This window comes from Buteo buteo, chromosome 2 (assembly GCF_964188355.1).
Source record: "Buteo buteo chromosome 2, bButBut1.hap1.1, whole genome shotgun sequence".
Classification (NCBI taxonomy): Eukaryota; Metazoa; Chordata; class Aves; order Accipitriformes; family Accipitridae; genus Buteo; species Buteo buteo.
Window position 1 is genome coordinate 76932762 of NC_134172.1, and position 15891 is coordinate 76948652.

At 38.4% G+C, this 15891-nt stretch overlaps 1 protein-coding gene across 4 annotated transcripts in view; it reads right to left on the reverse strand.

Annotated features, from left to right (window-relative positions):
- The window catches only part of DIDO1 (death inducer-obliterator 1), a 56341-nt gene that overhangs the window by 13863 nt on the left and 26587 nt on the right, over nucleotides 1–15891 (reverse strand). For all 4 annotated transcript variants that reach the window (XM_075020745.1, XM_075020734.1, XM_075020727.1 and 1 more), the window contains exons 8-14: nucleotides 4807–5272; nucleotides 3670–3829; nucleotides 2854–2970; nucleotides 2517–2624; nucleotides 2039–2174; nucleotides 1364–1910; nucleotides 339–492 (exon numbers count right to left, since the gene is read on the reverse strand). In XM_075020745.1, the coding sequence (XP_074876846.1) occupies nucleotides 339–492; nucleotides 1364–1910; nucleotides 2039–2174; nucleotides 2517–2624; nucleotides 2854–2970; nucleotides 3670–3829; nucleotides 4807–5272 (1688 nt within the window). The remainder of the gene's footprint in view (nucleotides 1–338; nucleotides 493–1363; nucleotides 1911–2038; nucleotides 2175–2516; nucleotides 2625–2853; nucleotides 2971–3669; nucleotides 3830–4806; nucleotides 5273–15891) is intronic.

The following is a 15891-nucleotide window of genomic DNA, read 5'->3' on the forward strand; positions in this document are numbered from 1 at the left end:
GCCTCCCGTCATGAGGACAGTAAAACCCAATTTTAGCAAAAGCAATACCAAAAAGAACAACCAACTGTACTAACACAAGTCCTAAACCACACATTTGTGTTTGAAACTTCCTAACAGTCACATAAAATGCACTTCAGACAAAAAGAAAGAAAAGCTTATTTGTTTTAGCGCAAACCTTTATACTGTCTCATTAGTTGAACATACACCCTCCCATTACTAAAGGGATGCCATTTACCACTGCTACAGTTCTAATATAACAATATACTGACCCCAGCCTTTCTAGCAACAGGAACTGCAGTACAGATTTATTCCAAACACATAAACATGTCAGTGCTAACCTCACTAAGATAATCAAAGCACCCGGAGACAGGATATGCTTTAGTGACAAATTTGGCCACACTTTGCATGTTAATAAATCCCTTCCAAATGGTGTTGAGACGAGAGAGAAAGAGGGAAGTATCGCTGTCTTGAGGGGAGCGTGGCTCTGCAACACTGCAAAACAAATCCAAAACAGAAAGGTTACAGAATACAAACGAGAATGGTCCCTTCTTTTTCACTTTTCTTCCCTCCTCCTATTCACCAAATATTTTATTTTAAACGAATAACAGAATTTTTACTAAATGCTTTGTTATTGTTTTCCATTAACTCAGTATTATTGAAAAAAGCAAAGAGTAATTGAAAATAAACTTGTAGCCGCACACAGGCAAAAAGATGCCAAAAGATATGACTTTTATAAAATTAGGTTAGCACTATAACTGTTGTGATTCTGACTGTAACACACTACTCTGAATTGGGTACTTTCACTAATTGTCAACAATACCCATCTGAAAGAGATTCTCAAAGAAAAGAAATTGATATAAACAAAAACCTTTTAACTGCAGTTTCATAGGGATATACTTTGCAGTATTTATTTTTACTATTGTACACACCCAGAATATGAAAGAACTCCACTTCCTTTCAAGCTGAGCAATTGGTTAATTTTAATTCATAAATTGAGATGTAACAGTATTTTAATATGGGATGAAAAATCTGGAAATGCCTTTAAACCATCTCTCACATGGTCACTTGCTTTCTATACATTAACATACATGCAGACTTCTAAGTCTGCATAATACCTTCAAGTTTTATTTATCTGCTGAAACACATTGTAGAATCTTTGCTGTCACCATATGCTGATGCTCCAAAAATTAGACCAACGAGAGAAGGTAAATGATGGTAAATTAAAAATCTGAATCAGGCTACCTGAACTTTAAAGTGGAACATGCCTTTTGTCTTGGGGGGGGGCGGCAGTAACAGGACATGGGACTTTGAGGATAACCACATTAAACATTTGGTAGCTTGGCTTACTATTAAGTATACGCACTTGATACTGGGTGAATGATGAACTGCTAAGTATCTTGGATCTGGTGAGGATGATGGTTTTGTTAATATTGATTTGGGGACAGTCATAACTGGTTTTGAAGTTTCCTGTTTTGTTTCCCCTGTTGAAACTTTGTCAGATGCAGGACCAGAACGCAGGGCTGGCGTCACAATACCAGAGGAGCTGCTCATTGCTGTCCGAGGGTCTCTGCCAGAAACTGTTACGGTTGTGACAACTCCACCAGCACAAGAGGCAGGAAAAGCAGAAGCCTCTTCAGGTACAGAAGAATCTGCATTATTAGGGCCCTGGGTTGTAGGAATGTAAGTTCTTTCTACGCTTGACTGAGAAACTGTTTCTGCTACTGGTCCGACTTCAGTTTCCATTGCATTTTCAGAGACGGCCTCTTTGGCAGGCTCTGCTGTTGGGGTTGGTGCAGAACTTTCGTATTTTGGCTGAACTTCTGGTTTTGATTTTGACTCAACCTTTTTAACAGGAGCTGCTGACTTTATCTTCTTAGGTGGTACTTCATCTTCAGATGCTGAAATCTGACCTAGAAATTTATTTCAAAAGCTTTTGATTACGATTTAACAATGAAATAGTTTGGAAAAAACAACTAAACAAACAACACACTTAACATAACAATTCTTTTACTTTGCATGAAGTCAGCAATGTAGATACCTGTACAGATTTTGCAGTTCAGGTCAAAAAGATGGGCTCGATGTTGACTTGTTGTATCCTTCAACATACTGCTAAAAACATCTAGAGAAGGAGCACTGTTTAAATTTGGTGCAGTTCGGGCTGACTCTTGCTGCTCCTGAAAGTTAATAAACACAAAAAAATATTTAAAAAAATAGAGTTCTCAAATAATGTTTGTCCTTATTTCACTCCATAATGTTCAGAAATAAAAGATTTCTCTGTAAATTGACAGCAAGGGCTGAAAAATACACAGCATTTTAGAATTGCACGCAAAATATGCCTATCATTTTGTTGTTGCACTCCTTCAAACCAAAAGGAAAAATGCTCATAGCACACATAGTAGGTAACAATATCCTTACAGTTCATTGAAACAATCTGCACTTCTGCTGAAAAATCTGAGGCCCTAGTCACCATTTATCTCCCTTGATGTCTTCATGCTGAAGCAACAGCCAATACTTACATCAGAATCGGACACTGGGGGAGAATCTTCCATATTTACAACTGGTACATGTTCCCGTTTTACAGTTGTTTTCTTGACTTCATGAGATTTGCTTCTTGACTCTATCATCTGAAAGAAACAAAACCAGTTTCATAAAAAGTCAACATATTTATTTTATAATTTTATTCTGTACTTTGTTATCATTTGGCTGGTGGTAGAAAAAAAGCACGTTGAAACTGAACATTATTAGTATTTAATTATGAAGAAAACAGTGCGTTAACATAATATGGGTGGTATGGGTTGGCAAATTCACTCCTAATTTGTATCTAAGGACATAAGGGAAAATTATGTTACTTACTGCTTTAGCTGGTTTCTCTTTCCATACAGACAGTTCTTTAGATAAAAGTTCTTCTGGTTTCATTCTCACTAGTTTTGACAGTGAGATTTCCTCACGAAGGACACGATGAAAAAGTCCCTGAAAACAAAACAGACTTTGTTGCCATGCTGAAGAGAACCTGCTTGGGTAACTAACAAGATTTGCAGTGCTGAATAGGCAAAACTTGTTCTAGTTTCTTAATTCCCTATTAAAAATATTGACTACTTATAAGCAAATTTGGAAAGGTGCAGCAACCGGAAAACAAGGTGGAAATAAACACAAAGGATGAATTTCCCTCATTATCATCAATAACTATCAATATAATTGAATAGGAATGTCAGAAGCTGAACAACTGTTTCATATCTATTGTAGAAATTAAAAAAAGAAAAAAGAAAAAAATTTCAAGTGTTCTCTAGTGAATATTTTCATCTGTACCAGCATCATTTTTTTTCTTTTAAAGCATAAATATGATCATGTACATGGGCAGTATCCAAAACATGCTACAGAACGTCGCAAGAGGAGAAATCAGTAAAATCTGTATTTGTTTTAAGCCATTGTGTAAATAAATATTTCACACCAAATGCCCAAACTTAATACATACACATGACCAACTAAAGTAGACTTTGAACTCCTACTTGGATAAAAAAAAATTTTAAAGATCTGAATGGCTTTATAATACTCTTTTATAGTACAATTCACAAGTTTTTATCTTGAAACTCTTGAGAGTACAGTATGACATATCATTAAAAACCAAAAGTATATTTCAGTACATGTTTACTGTTTAAGGAAATTCCAAACCTGGTTTTTGGGGTCCTTGAGATTGAACATGATGCTACGGTATTTACTCTTGTATCTGTTGTCCGTAACTTGGAACAAATTAAACATCTCCTTTTCAATATTGAGTGCTATTCTCCCTACTTCACTCTCTGTCATGACCAGATCATCGCTATCATTGACTCTGTTAAAAACAAAAGAGGGTACGTGCGTTTACGTTAGGCATGAATCTTCAGGTAGCATTCATAAAAACTAACTTTTCAGAGGAAGACGCTAACCTAGGCTCCTCCTTACTCAGTGAGGACTCACGACTCCTTTAAAAGACATCTCAAAGCCAAAGTCTGTCTCAGGACCTTGAACTGTGAACTACGGCAACCTTTCACTACTGCCCACAGGCAGCCATGGAAGGCAGCCTCTGGGAAATCAAGACAGCCTTTGGGAAATCAAGTCAGCCTTTACAACCACTCCTGCTCATGGCACTGAAGTTAGCAGTTTCTCTGCTGTGAACGGCACAGGGAGCCCAAGCACTTGAGGTTTAGCCCTAGATACTCCACTGTGAACTGCACTTCCATTTCAGCTACAATACCAGACCACAGTGGTCTATAATAAGTCTGGACAGTTGGCCTTGGCTTTAATAATCATTGTGGGAAAATCTGCCTTTTGTTTGTTTGTTTTTTTCTTTCCTAAGTGATACAGCTGTCCACTGACCAGGGTTTGTTGTGGTTCATTTTTATGTTGGGAGGGGGTGGAATCTCTACTTCAGTAAGCCCTTAACCTTTCACTCTATTTCCTGTACTATGTTCCCTACAACCTCTACAGCTCCAAACACTGCCATCATCAGATTTTAAAACTTCAGATCACCTGCATTATAAAAGCTTCTATGCTGTAATTGAATTCTTCAACTGTAATTGCCTCAATATAAATGGAATAGTGAGGTTTCTCTTGTTTTTTAAAGGCTTTTTCACATACACATTTATTTTGTATCAGGATTTTTTAATTTTTTTTTAATATAAACCCGAAATGCCAATTACACTTGTAGTAATTTGTAGTTTAAATTCAATCCCTCAATATCCCTTATCAAGACGTAAACAAAACTCTGCAGACTAAACATTTACTTCTAGTTGTAGCTTCCTATATAAAATAAGTGCTTTGAACTCCCACCTCTTCCATAAAATTTCTTTTAGGGATCGTCGAATATTTTGTCGAATCTGAGAGTTGGGTTGTGACTGCATAGGGCTAGCTGATGCTTTTGCTTGGCTACTTCCAGATGCAGTAGACATGGAAGACAGTGAAGGCTTTTTGAGTCCTCCACCCAAACTGGAAGATGTAGCTGGTTTTTTGGAAACTGATGAGCCATGAGAAAGAGATGAGTGTTTTGAAGGAACACTGCCTGATGAAGGAACACTGCCTGATGAAGGCCAAGGTTTCTTGGGAATTACACCTTTGAAACTTCCAGCAGGTTTAAGTGGTTGCTTAGTTAGTGATGTGTTAGAGAAGGATGGGGACTTCTTTGAAGGAATATTTTTAGTGAGAGAAGACGTCTGTTTCTCCATCATAGATATAACAGCTTTCTTCGATGCTGATGAAGGCTCTGCTCTATCTTCATTCCTTTTCTCTTCTCTTTGAGCTGTTAAAACAAAGAAGAAAATACAATATTAAAGGCTTAACTTTAGAACTTCCTATTCATGAAGACCAGGTACCGATCTATAATGAAAAGTCTGTGAAATGGCATCTCCAGAGAATAACTATCAAATAGGCAATTTAAGCTATTTACTTTCACTAGCCTTTTTAAAAGTAATTTTTAAAACCATGCAGAGGTTGACATAGTTCTTTTGAAGAAATTTGTCTTTGATCCTTCAGAGAGTACTTTGTCTCAGAGGCTGACTGAAGAGTTTAAAGGAGTTCCATTTTGGCTGTAAAAGTTGAATATTTCATTTAAAACTACTCAAGAAAACTGGAAAGAAGAAAAAGAAAAAAAAAAAAAAGGAAAAAGGCACCACCTTCAAAGATTCCTGAGTGGGATTTCATGGTTAAGCTTCAAATACACCCCAAACTTTCACGCATTTAAAAAAAAGGAAAAAAAAAAAAAAAAGAAAAGCTATACAATCCACATTTTATATTTAAACAGAAAAAGTCTCATAGCACCTTACAGAACCAGTTTATTACAGTGTCAGATATGATTACAAGAGTCCATGAATGTGAAACTGCATTAATATTGCTTTAAAGCTTAGTATTATTGAAGTTTAATAAACCCTTTCACCCAGGTTTTTTGTTTTAAAGAGCAAAGACAGATGAATTACGTAGCACAGAAGTTGCTTAAAAAGTTTAAATACATAATCTACTTGGTTGTTAGCATGAATATCATACTGATGACGTTGCCATAAACTATTATTAGATCTTCCTGTTCAGTTCCTAGCTAAATTCTAGATTTATAGAGTAATTAAGCATTAATATTGCTGCTCTAGCTGTGGCCATCTATTTCCCACCACTCTCAAACTATTCCATTCACAATATTCAGATTTTCCATTTAATATTTTTTCCTAATGTTAATGGAATAATTAATACATATCATACACAACAAAATTTACAAAGCATAAGTAAAGTCTCCAGTTTCCACACTTGTTGAAGTCATACTTGCACAGGACTTTAAAAGCAAGCATTTCTTTAAATTGTGTTTCATCTGTCCACCTTCTGGCACTGACAGGAACAATTCAACATAGCAAAAAAAGCCAAACCCAGAAACAGCCCCCACCCCTAGCAAACAAAACATCATTTATAAGACATTAAAGTTACAGTGGGCTAACACTAGCACATTTATCCTGACAGCTCAAACAAGGAGGCGTTCTGAGGGAAACTACCAAAAAACAACTCCTGAAATACAATTGTTTCAATTAGAAAAGCCAAGTTTTCTCCCAAAAAAGCCTTTTTTTCTCACAAATCTGTAGACAATCACTGACCAGTTAACAAGTTAATTTTTAATCTGATGGTTTTAGCTAATGAAGGTTTGTAGATGAATTAGCCCAGAAGCCCTAGTTGCAAAATGCAGGACACTTCCTGGGAAAGATCCAGGAATTAACTTTTGATAACTTTACCAAGGATGAAATGGACCCTCTTCGCCTTCCACATCTGCTATAATGAGAGCAGAAATTACTAGGAAGGGTCTAAATCGTCCAATCTATCTGTTTCGAGATGGACTTGAAGGGGACAAAGCACTCCTGTGAAGTCTGGTTCAAGAAACCCCACCAAGCAGTGCAAGCTTCCAATGCAAACATCCCTCAAAGCGGGGAAGATTTGGAATGCTCAAGAGACATAATGTGATACTCCCTCATTCCGGGACGAAATGGCCTTGCAACCTTTCTTCATGCTCAAAGTTCAGGTACCCCCCAAATGTTAGCATATGCTTCCAGCAGAAAGATGCTCCTAACCCTAGTTTCTTTAAATGGGCTCTTACTGCTGGCAGTTTCACCACAAATACAGAAACCAGTGGTTAAGATGAACCAAGAAATAACACTGTACTTGAACTTTTGTAAGGCTAAGTATAAGGGTGTGTGCCAAACTTCTGCTGGAACACAAGGAGAAGCAGCCAGAAGATCCAGAAACACTATATATTTATCCTGATTTTTCTTTTTCCTAGAAGTATTTTACAAGCAGACACCTTCAGGAGTTTTCCCGAGATTTAACTATTTGAAGTTTAAAATGAAAACAGCTGCCATAATACATTCAATCATTTCAAAGCATGTGAAGACTGTGCTATAAAGTAGATTAAAATTATTACTCTCACACTGTTCCCATAGTTCTCCCTAGAGATTGGTCTTGATTACTGTCAAGAGATGGAGCTAGGGAGACCGTCCGTGTGACTCCCAATGTCTCTCCTTACATCCCCACCCCACTAACACTATTCCAGTTGTCAGGAGGGCTCTGGCAATCCTGGGGCAGGGGGGCTGGAATTGGGAACTACTGCTGATGTTTTTTGTTTGGCCAAATTCAGCACCCAGAACTTATCAGAGGTAAAAAGCCAACCTCTTTTGAGTTAATAGTCTTGAATAGAGAAGGTGAAGATTCAAAATGTGTGCACTGGTAACACTGCAGGAATTACTCTACTTCCATTCTCTTCTTCCTGGTTTATTGCATCTTCTGCACAGAATTGTACCTTTTCAGGCAGGTAGGACAGAAGCACTTTTCTGTGACTCATCGCGGTAAGGCAGGACAGCACAGCTTCGGTTTCAAAATGATGACAGTGAAATTCAGTCCTCAGTGCTAAGACTTTTAGTTCTTTAGGGTTACAGAAGAAGTATAAAATATGAAATTCTAAATTTGTATTTAATCCTCTATACACTATCTTTTTAATCATTAGTTCAAGTTAGTTAACAAGAACTACATTGATAAAACTAAAAATAGCACAAGAAGTTTTGTGTCAATCAGATGTATATATATATGAGAACTATATCCACACCACAAACCTATGTTACACAGCTATATCATAGTAAGAATACGTACTTGTAGAATAAATAAATAAATGGTACTAGTACAAAGGTGGATTGAAGTTCCCAGGGTTGAAGGGCAGCAGAATCAAAAAGGGTCCAAGAAGAAAGATGCAGAAGCATCCTTTATTCTGCAAGCTGATATCGTGACTATTTAGAAAGGTTTCCAAAGTAAGGCGTGTAATTCTGTGCTGCTTTAGCACGGCAACAGAAGATGCGCAAGAACTTCATAAGCTTCATAAAGTTTCAAACTACAATACTACTTTATACCAATTAAAACTGTCCACCTAGCAGTACCTGTTGATTGGAGAAATGGATGGTACAGATTTTGTATGTACTAATTCAGTCACATGTAGGTCATTCAGTGCTTCAGAACACCTACGAACTACTTTTGCAAATTTACAGGACACATCACTATTTGAAGGACAGTCAGATCACGTGCACATTTTGACAAGGGATCAAGCCTACTTAAATCCTACATACGCAAGTAACTTTTGATGGCTGTAGTGGAACATAATCTAAAAAACCTCTTATCCTATTTTGACTATGAGAAACTAGAATTTTTGTCCTATCAAGTTTTGGTCTTTAGTGGCAAGATTAATGTGCTGCCACGTAATTTGGCTGAACCAACTCCCTGTGTCATTAAATGGGTCTTAGATCCAAGGCACAGGAGCACCCAGCTGAGGGAGAGGAAGGAGGAGGACTGCCTCTTCTGGTGGGAGCTTGCTCTTCTATTGACTTTGCTGCAACATGGGCACACCCCAAAGCTTACACTATCTTCTGATAGGTAAGAAACTATGGCAAGTATTATGTTTGGAAGAATTAATAGAAATATGTACTCTTTTCAGAGCAGTATGCCAACATATGTGGAATTTAACTTCTAAACAGATGCCACAGTCACTCAGCAAATTGATGGGACGTATGATGGAACAGGTATTCTCTCAGACCATGAATTTCAAATTGCTTGGCTTTGCAGTCCACGAACAACTTGAAGATGCAGTCAATGCCTACTATACATACTGGCCACTGTATTTTATACTGTGATGTTGCCAGTCCTTTTCATCAGTAGCTCCAGCATAACTACAATAAACATTCTTAAATTTAAAATAAAAGGATAGAGATGACTACTGAACATTAGCCTGTCCAGCCTAACAGAATAACAGGGAGTTTCACCAGAGACAGAAGATTAGTGCCAGAATAAGGCATTTAGTAGCTCTTCTATTTGGCATTTTTGAACACACAGGTGTACCTCCCTTGGCTTGATGTTAGAAATGGTATTTAAACCAAAACAAAACATTAATTCCCATTTCCCCCATTTTGTCCTGTGAGCCACTTATTAGGACAGCAACAGGATTCTTACTGACTGAAGAGGCACGGGCTAAAAAGACTGAGAGGTTCAGATAGAGCTAATGAGTCAGCTCATCTCCAGAGTGAAACCCAATGAACCCTCTAGCAAAAAAAGGGCATTCCTTGCAAGGCTTAAGAAATAGCATTACTATGGTATGTTCACTACAGACATAACTATAATATCTCCCACTAGATGTCAACAGATACAGAAGCCCTCCCCTAAGGAAATTCCCCGTGAAGCTAAGCCAAATAATACAATGTGCAGCTAAGAATGGAATTTCTGTAAGCAGTGGAGGACATTAACTGCTACATTATCTACTGTGTTACAGACAAGCCTGTTGAAAGCCTGATGGTTACATATCCTTCACTTTTGTACATCTCAACATTGATGTTTCAGCATTGTTAATGTGGTTGTTCAGGCCTAATTTAAGAATGATTTCCAGTGTAGTCCTGTTTTAATTTTGCACGAAGGATTTGCGGGATGCGCTCGTATCATAATCCCTCACCTACACTGAGAGGCTGTGTTTTACACCACCAGCATGTAAAGGGAACTTTGCTCCTCCTCTGATCTCTTAAAAATATTTCTGTAGAGCATTCAAGCCTATGCTGGTTCTTCCCTCTTTCCCTCTCCACCCAATCTTTCTTTGGAATAGTAGCTTTAGAAAGCCACTTCAACAGTACACCACGAGCCTTAGTTTCTATTTAAATTATCTCATTTGTGACGGGTTGTTTGCCCAGAGACATTATCTAGTTTTTCCAACTTTTAAATACCTGAGGAAGTGTGCTATTACTTTTGTTTGTATAGTTTTAAAATTATTCAAATCACACATTAAAGATCTTGCTCTAGTTGATGCTAAAAGTTTTAAATGATGCTGCAGACAAACCATAGGCAGTTACACTTCAAGAGTCTATCTCATAACGAGTCTGTAAGGCTCAGATTTTTTCCTTTGAAAAAATATTTGCAAAAGAAAAAAAGGCATCACAGCTGCTACAACTACAGAACACTTTTTAAAAAAGACTTTTGTGAAAAGTGTCTTGCAGCCATGCAAGCGGATGGTTACATAGTACGAATTATGAGAAGTTTCCCTACAGAATTAAGTCTGGCATAAGGCTGTTCATACACCAGAACTATTGTCTCTGGTGTCTAATATCATCTTAACATTTCCCTGTGTTCTCCATCTACACTAATCCACTTTTTCCCCCAGGATACTATTCCTCATGGCAGTGTGCAGAGAGCACAGGCTGATGGCGGCGGCGTCTTGTCCAGCTTGCACAGAACTTTCCACAGTGGGAGCACTGGCCCAAGGGAGCAGGATGCTGGCAACCCAACGCTTCAGAAGACGCTGCCTTGCACACCGGCGAGCCTTTACAAGCCCACAGCATGGAGGCTGGTGAAGCACGTGTGGGTTCTACGGATTATTTTTCATGCTCCTCTGTCACTGAAACAGTTTTAAGAAAAAACCCACCACCCACAACTATGAAATGTATGCACAGCATACAAGTTTGTGTGGCATCAACAGTGAGAAAGCTGGTAGTTAACATGTTTCTGCAAGAAAAAAAAAGAAAGAAAAAAATTCTGTAAAATTCCACAATATGAATAAAACCTAAGAAGCAGAGTACAGGTACTTGTGATCCACCTTTTAAAGTGAATCATTTACTACATTTAAAAGAATTTTTATGTCCTTTCAAAAAAAAAACAAACTAATGTCAAATTAGAGGGAGGAAAAAACTCACACTAGTGCAGCTCTGCAGTTGTTAAAAAAGCAAAAATACCTGTTAGAAGGTATTCTCCAATAGCCTATACAAAGGCCAAGTAAATATGTATTTTGAGAAGAGCTCATCTCTAAAGATCTGCAACAGCACTGGCCTTTACAGTGGCTTAAACATTTGATAGGAATGCATATGTGAAAAGACCAGGCAGAAGCAATAATCTATTTAGGAGTTCACAAAAAACCCAGCCAGCATTTTGTGTCACTAAAAAAACTGGCCTGTGAAATTGTCCTGTAAAGTTCTGTACAGTCCTGCAGCTCCTTCTTGCTCAGTTGCAGGTACCTGCACTATCCCATTTCTCTGTGCAGTCGTTCCAGCATGCTGCAGCTGTCCGGTCTGAACACTACAAAAGGTGAGGGCAGCCCATTTTGGCACGTATCACAGCAGAAAAGGACACGCTCTTGGCTCAGAGAAGATGAAATCTCTCACCCCTATTTGCCAATATCTGAGAATTTAAGAACTGCATTTTTCCCTTTGTAAAACTGTCGAAACAGGGGACGGGCAGGACTTCTCAAATTTAAAAGTGGTGGTGTTCCAACAGCTTCCCTTTGCCACTCAGCCTCACTATGTCCTAAATGGACTTGTCCAATGCGGCTGTGGTATGACCCCTTTCTGCATGATTCGTGATAGAAATAATCTTAACAGAGCAGAATTTAAACTAACCCCTCCACCCCAATGCAGTGGCCAATACCAAACTTTAATCCGTGAGTTCTTCTGAAGTGAAACCTTTTGATGCATTATCTAACTTAAAAAACTGAACAAAATACATGGGCGAGCTGGTGCTTTAGATGTCAGTTATAAAGCACTCTACAATGGGAGGTTACTTACCAGTTACGAGACGTTCCTCAAGAGCAGCCTTTGCATAGTCACACTGCTGGAATGCATGCCTGACATCTCAGAGCCTCAGAAACTTGTCGAAGAGTCAATCCTGTTAGGTGCCACTGAAGCACCCTCTTGTGGCACTGAACATTCAGTGCCCAAGGCTGTGAAGGTGAGGTGTAGTTTGTAACCGCTTCAGTTCCACGACCATTCAACTGTTGCTTTCCTGAAACCTGTTTTTGCTAGACTTTTTGTCATTGCCCGCAAAGCTAGTTTAGCATTAGTTCTAAATAATTCAAAAGTGTTGAACTATTCTTAAATAGGTTTCACTGTTATTTTTTCACTGTTAATTGCCTATGGAACAATGTGTCTGCTTCCACTTTCAAGACTTTATTTAATCAAACACTATAGTGTTTCAGAGGTGTGCCCCCTGCCCTGCTGTTTTTCTTCAAAAGCCTCTATCAGTTCTAATCTGCACCACAATGAGAAGCTCGTAATAAAGCTGCCTGTGTGCCAAGCCCTTACATTCAGGCACACAAAGTAAACCTGTCTTTAAAGTTAATTAATTTAGGAAACTCCGAGACAAGGGCCTTTTCTGTGGTGGTGATTTGTTTGCATTCAAGCCAAGGCTGTAGCTATGCTCATGCAAATCTGTAGCTTAAGACACGCAAAGCTTTGTTTGTTTTAATCTACATGAAATTATAGTGATTTATCTGATCTACATTAGCCGACTGCATCTTCACAACTACACCACTCCCGAGTGAAAGAGGCAAAAAAGGGCCTCCTTATTTTCCAGACCGTTCATGGATTGGTATCATCAGTCCTTGCAGGGACAGGCCATCTTCAGGTTCCAAGGTCAGTACAGATCACACAGCGAATCATCAGCACCAAGATCAGCAGCAAAACTTGACTCCAAAGTGCAAGTGATCACCTCAAAAAATCCCTTTTATTTGGGGACTAGCAGAGAAAGATCTTTTTCACTGGCTATGCAGTCAAGTGAGCAAGTTCAAAGAACTAAAGTAATATTAGTAAAAGAAAGCAAAACAGCAATAGAGGGTGGTGAGTTTTTTTAATCAAACTTTCATCACTTTCAGTGTTGATGACAAGAGATAAACCACCCTAATATTCATAGTGCATCCGTAAGTTGTACCAGGTTTCTGCCCCCCCCCAACCCTTCCCCTCAGCAATGGTTCCTTATACTGAAGCCACGCACCCATTATGGCCAGAGTGCTGGCCTTCTGTCGTCCAAGCGCCTTGGGGGTGCTAGGTGCTTGAAAGCAAAATAGGAAACATGCCAGGAGTAGGGACCAGCCTTCCTAACTTAAGAGACATGGCAAAAATCTTCATGTGGCTGATAGCCACAGAACAGATGTTAACATACCTTGTAGAGCAGAGAAGGGGAGCTCCAGTAGTTCACAGGCAGGAGATGATAATTGCTCCCCAAGGATCCCACTGCTCCTTTTAATTGGCTGGGTCCCAGGGAATGTTGGCTTCAGCAGCCACTACTGGTCTGCCTCACTCCACAGCCAGGGTTCAGATCATGTGCCAGCACAGCCCCTGCTGCTCTCACGATGCAAGTTCAGCACCGGAGCTGCGTTACACCAGCCACTCCTGTACTATAATCTTTCCAAAGCCAGAAGATCTCCAACATGAATTTCTCAGAAGTTCTGGCAGACTCATCTTAGGTATTCTGATCATTATTTGGTCTGTCAGCAACCTTTCTGAAAACTCCCCTAGTTACAAAGAGTTAAGGCTAGACCTACTTATACAGCAGCCACGTGTCCCAGAAAATGGCCAGTAACGTAAAATAATTTTTTTTATTCCCCTGGTACTACTCAATACTTATTGCCTCTTAATAAGGGTCTACATTGCAGAACACAGCATTAAGCAAAGACACCTTAGCTTTCAAGGAGTTAATTCAGATGCCAGAAGTAGTTTAGTTATAAAAGTATGGAACTTGGCACAGGCTAGTTTTTCCTGTGGGGAAGCACTCACACCAAAACAAAGGCATCAAGTTTAACTAGTCAGTCCTTGCAGACAAACATACTTATGACTTAAGAATGGCTCCTCAGTTTAAGTAAAATATTTTTTAATAGTTAAGCTAAACCAACAGCAGTATATCCACATACACTGCACTCAGTTGAATAGTCACAACTTAAGCTGGTACAATCTTGCCCAAAGAGAAGCATTATATTGGCACTAGTCAGCGTGCAAACAAGGCCTTACTTTTTCCTTTTTGCAATGGTACTTACAGCTTCCTACACCACTATTACCTCCTGAGCCATAACTCCTGTCTTGAGTGTACTACATTTTCCTCCTGCTCTATTTATAGTGGGATATTTTCTTTCTTTCCTGCCTTTGTACTGTTATTATGGAAAGAAAAAAAAATGACACAAGAAAAAAATACATAAATTATATATGCTATAATCCTAGCATTTTGGTATACACATCACATTTTCTGATGATGGGCTTCCAGTATCACTGTATTCCCTTTACAGTGTCTTCATATTTTGTTAGAGGTGTATAGGAACAAAGCAGTCCAAGTGACCTTTGTATCTGGGACCTTTAACTGTACAAGCAGGCGCTATTCACTTTGTGAATAGGTCTTGGGTGTAGAAAGTTTAGCTGCAGAAGAAAATAAACTGAAAGGGGATAATAAAAGGAAATTTTTATCACCAGAGCCAGGGCTCCTCAAACCTGGCCTCCCACTTCCAGGAGGTGGCAGTGTGAAGTTGTCTCTCTCTAATTCACTGCTGTAAAAAGCAGGAGAGGTACCAAAACCATTCTGCTTTTCTCTTTATGAAATACTTCCCCTTTGAAGTGCCACTCATGAACAACTTCTTTGAAATACTAGCACCAAATAACATGTTATAATAGATAGCTATAAGCTCATACTATTTATCTGCCTACAGTTAAGTAAACAGAAGTTTAGTGGCGTGGTGTGCTTTTTACTCCTAAGTTCTACCACAAGAACTTTCCTATGCGCTTAGTTACTTTTATCAATAAATGCAGTTAAGATGTTTAAGTAGCTTTAACACCTGAGTTCAGTAAATTACTGGTTCATGTATTTCTTCTAAGTCTAATAAGGTAAGTCAGCTGAACTTCAACAAAGATTTGAAGCACTGATGAGTACTTAAGTATACTTATAACTGGACAGTTTCAAAACTGGGATACCACAAACGTCTATCTTCTTTCCCACCCTTCTGGATTTGTTTTCTATTTTAAAACTGCTGATACATTTACTGCTGACTTCTATTTGGCAATTAACAGCAAAGATATAGAAAAAAGTCTCTTTCAAGTTTTGCTCTATCAAGCAAAAACCTGAGTTCAGGTGCTTCAGATATATAAATTGATACTGCTGATAAACCTCTGCATCAACAAACTTCATGTCTGAAGTGTTCTTTTACCCCCTTTTACAGGGCAGCAGTGCATATAATGGACAAATATTATTACAGATGCAATACATGATATTATTTAGTGTAAAACTTGAAGTGTAAAAGCTTTCAGCAGAGTAAAGCAGTGGACATCAACTGCTTTTGTTGTTCCTTAAGGAAAAAAATGTGCATATATTATGCTGTTTAAAGTTTGTCGTCCTCCAGTGTAATTAAAAATAATGCTTCCTATTACTGTAAGATGTATGTTAGTCTGCTAACGAAACTCAAAACATTTCAGAAATCATTTTGGCTGATGCTTCCCCACAAACACCTAGATGATCTTACTAGATAAAACAACAGTCTGTTTTGCTTTTGTTATGAATTTTACATCTCCTTAGATATGACCTAAATATTGATAATTAACACTAGCTCACATGACAAATTCAGGATTTCTA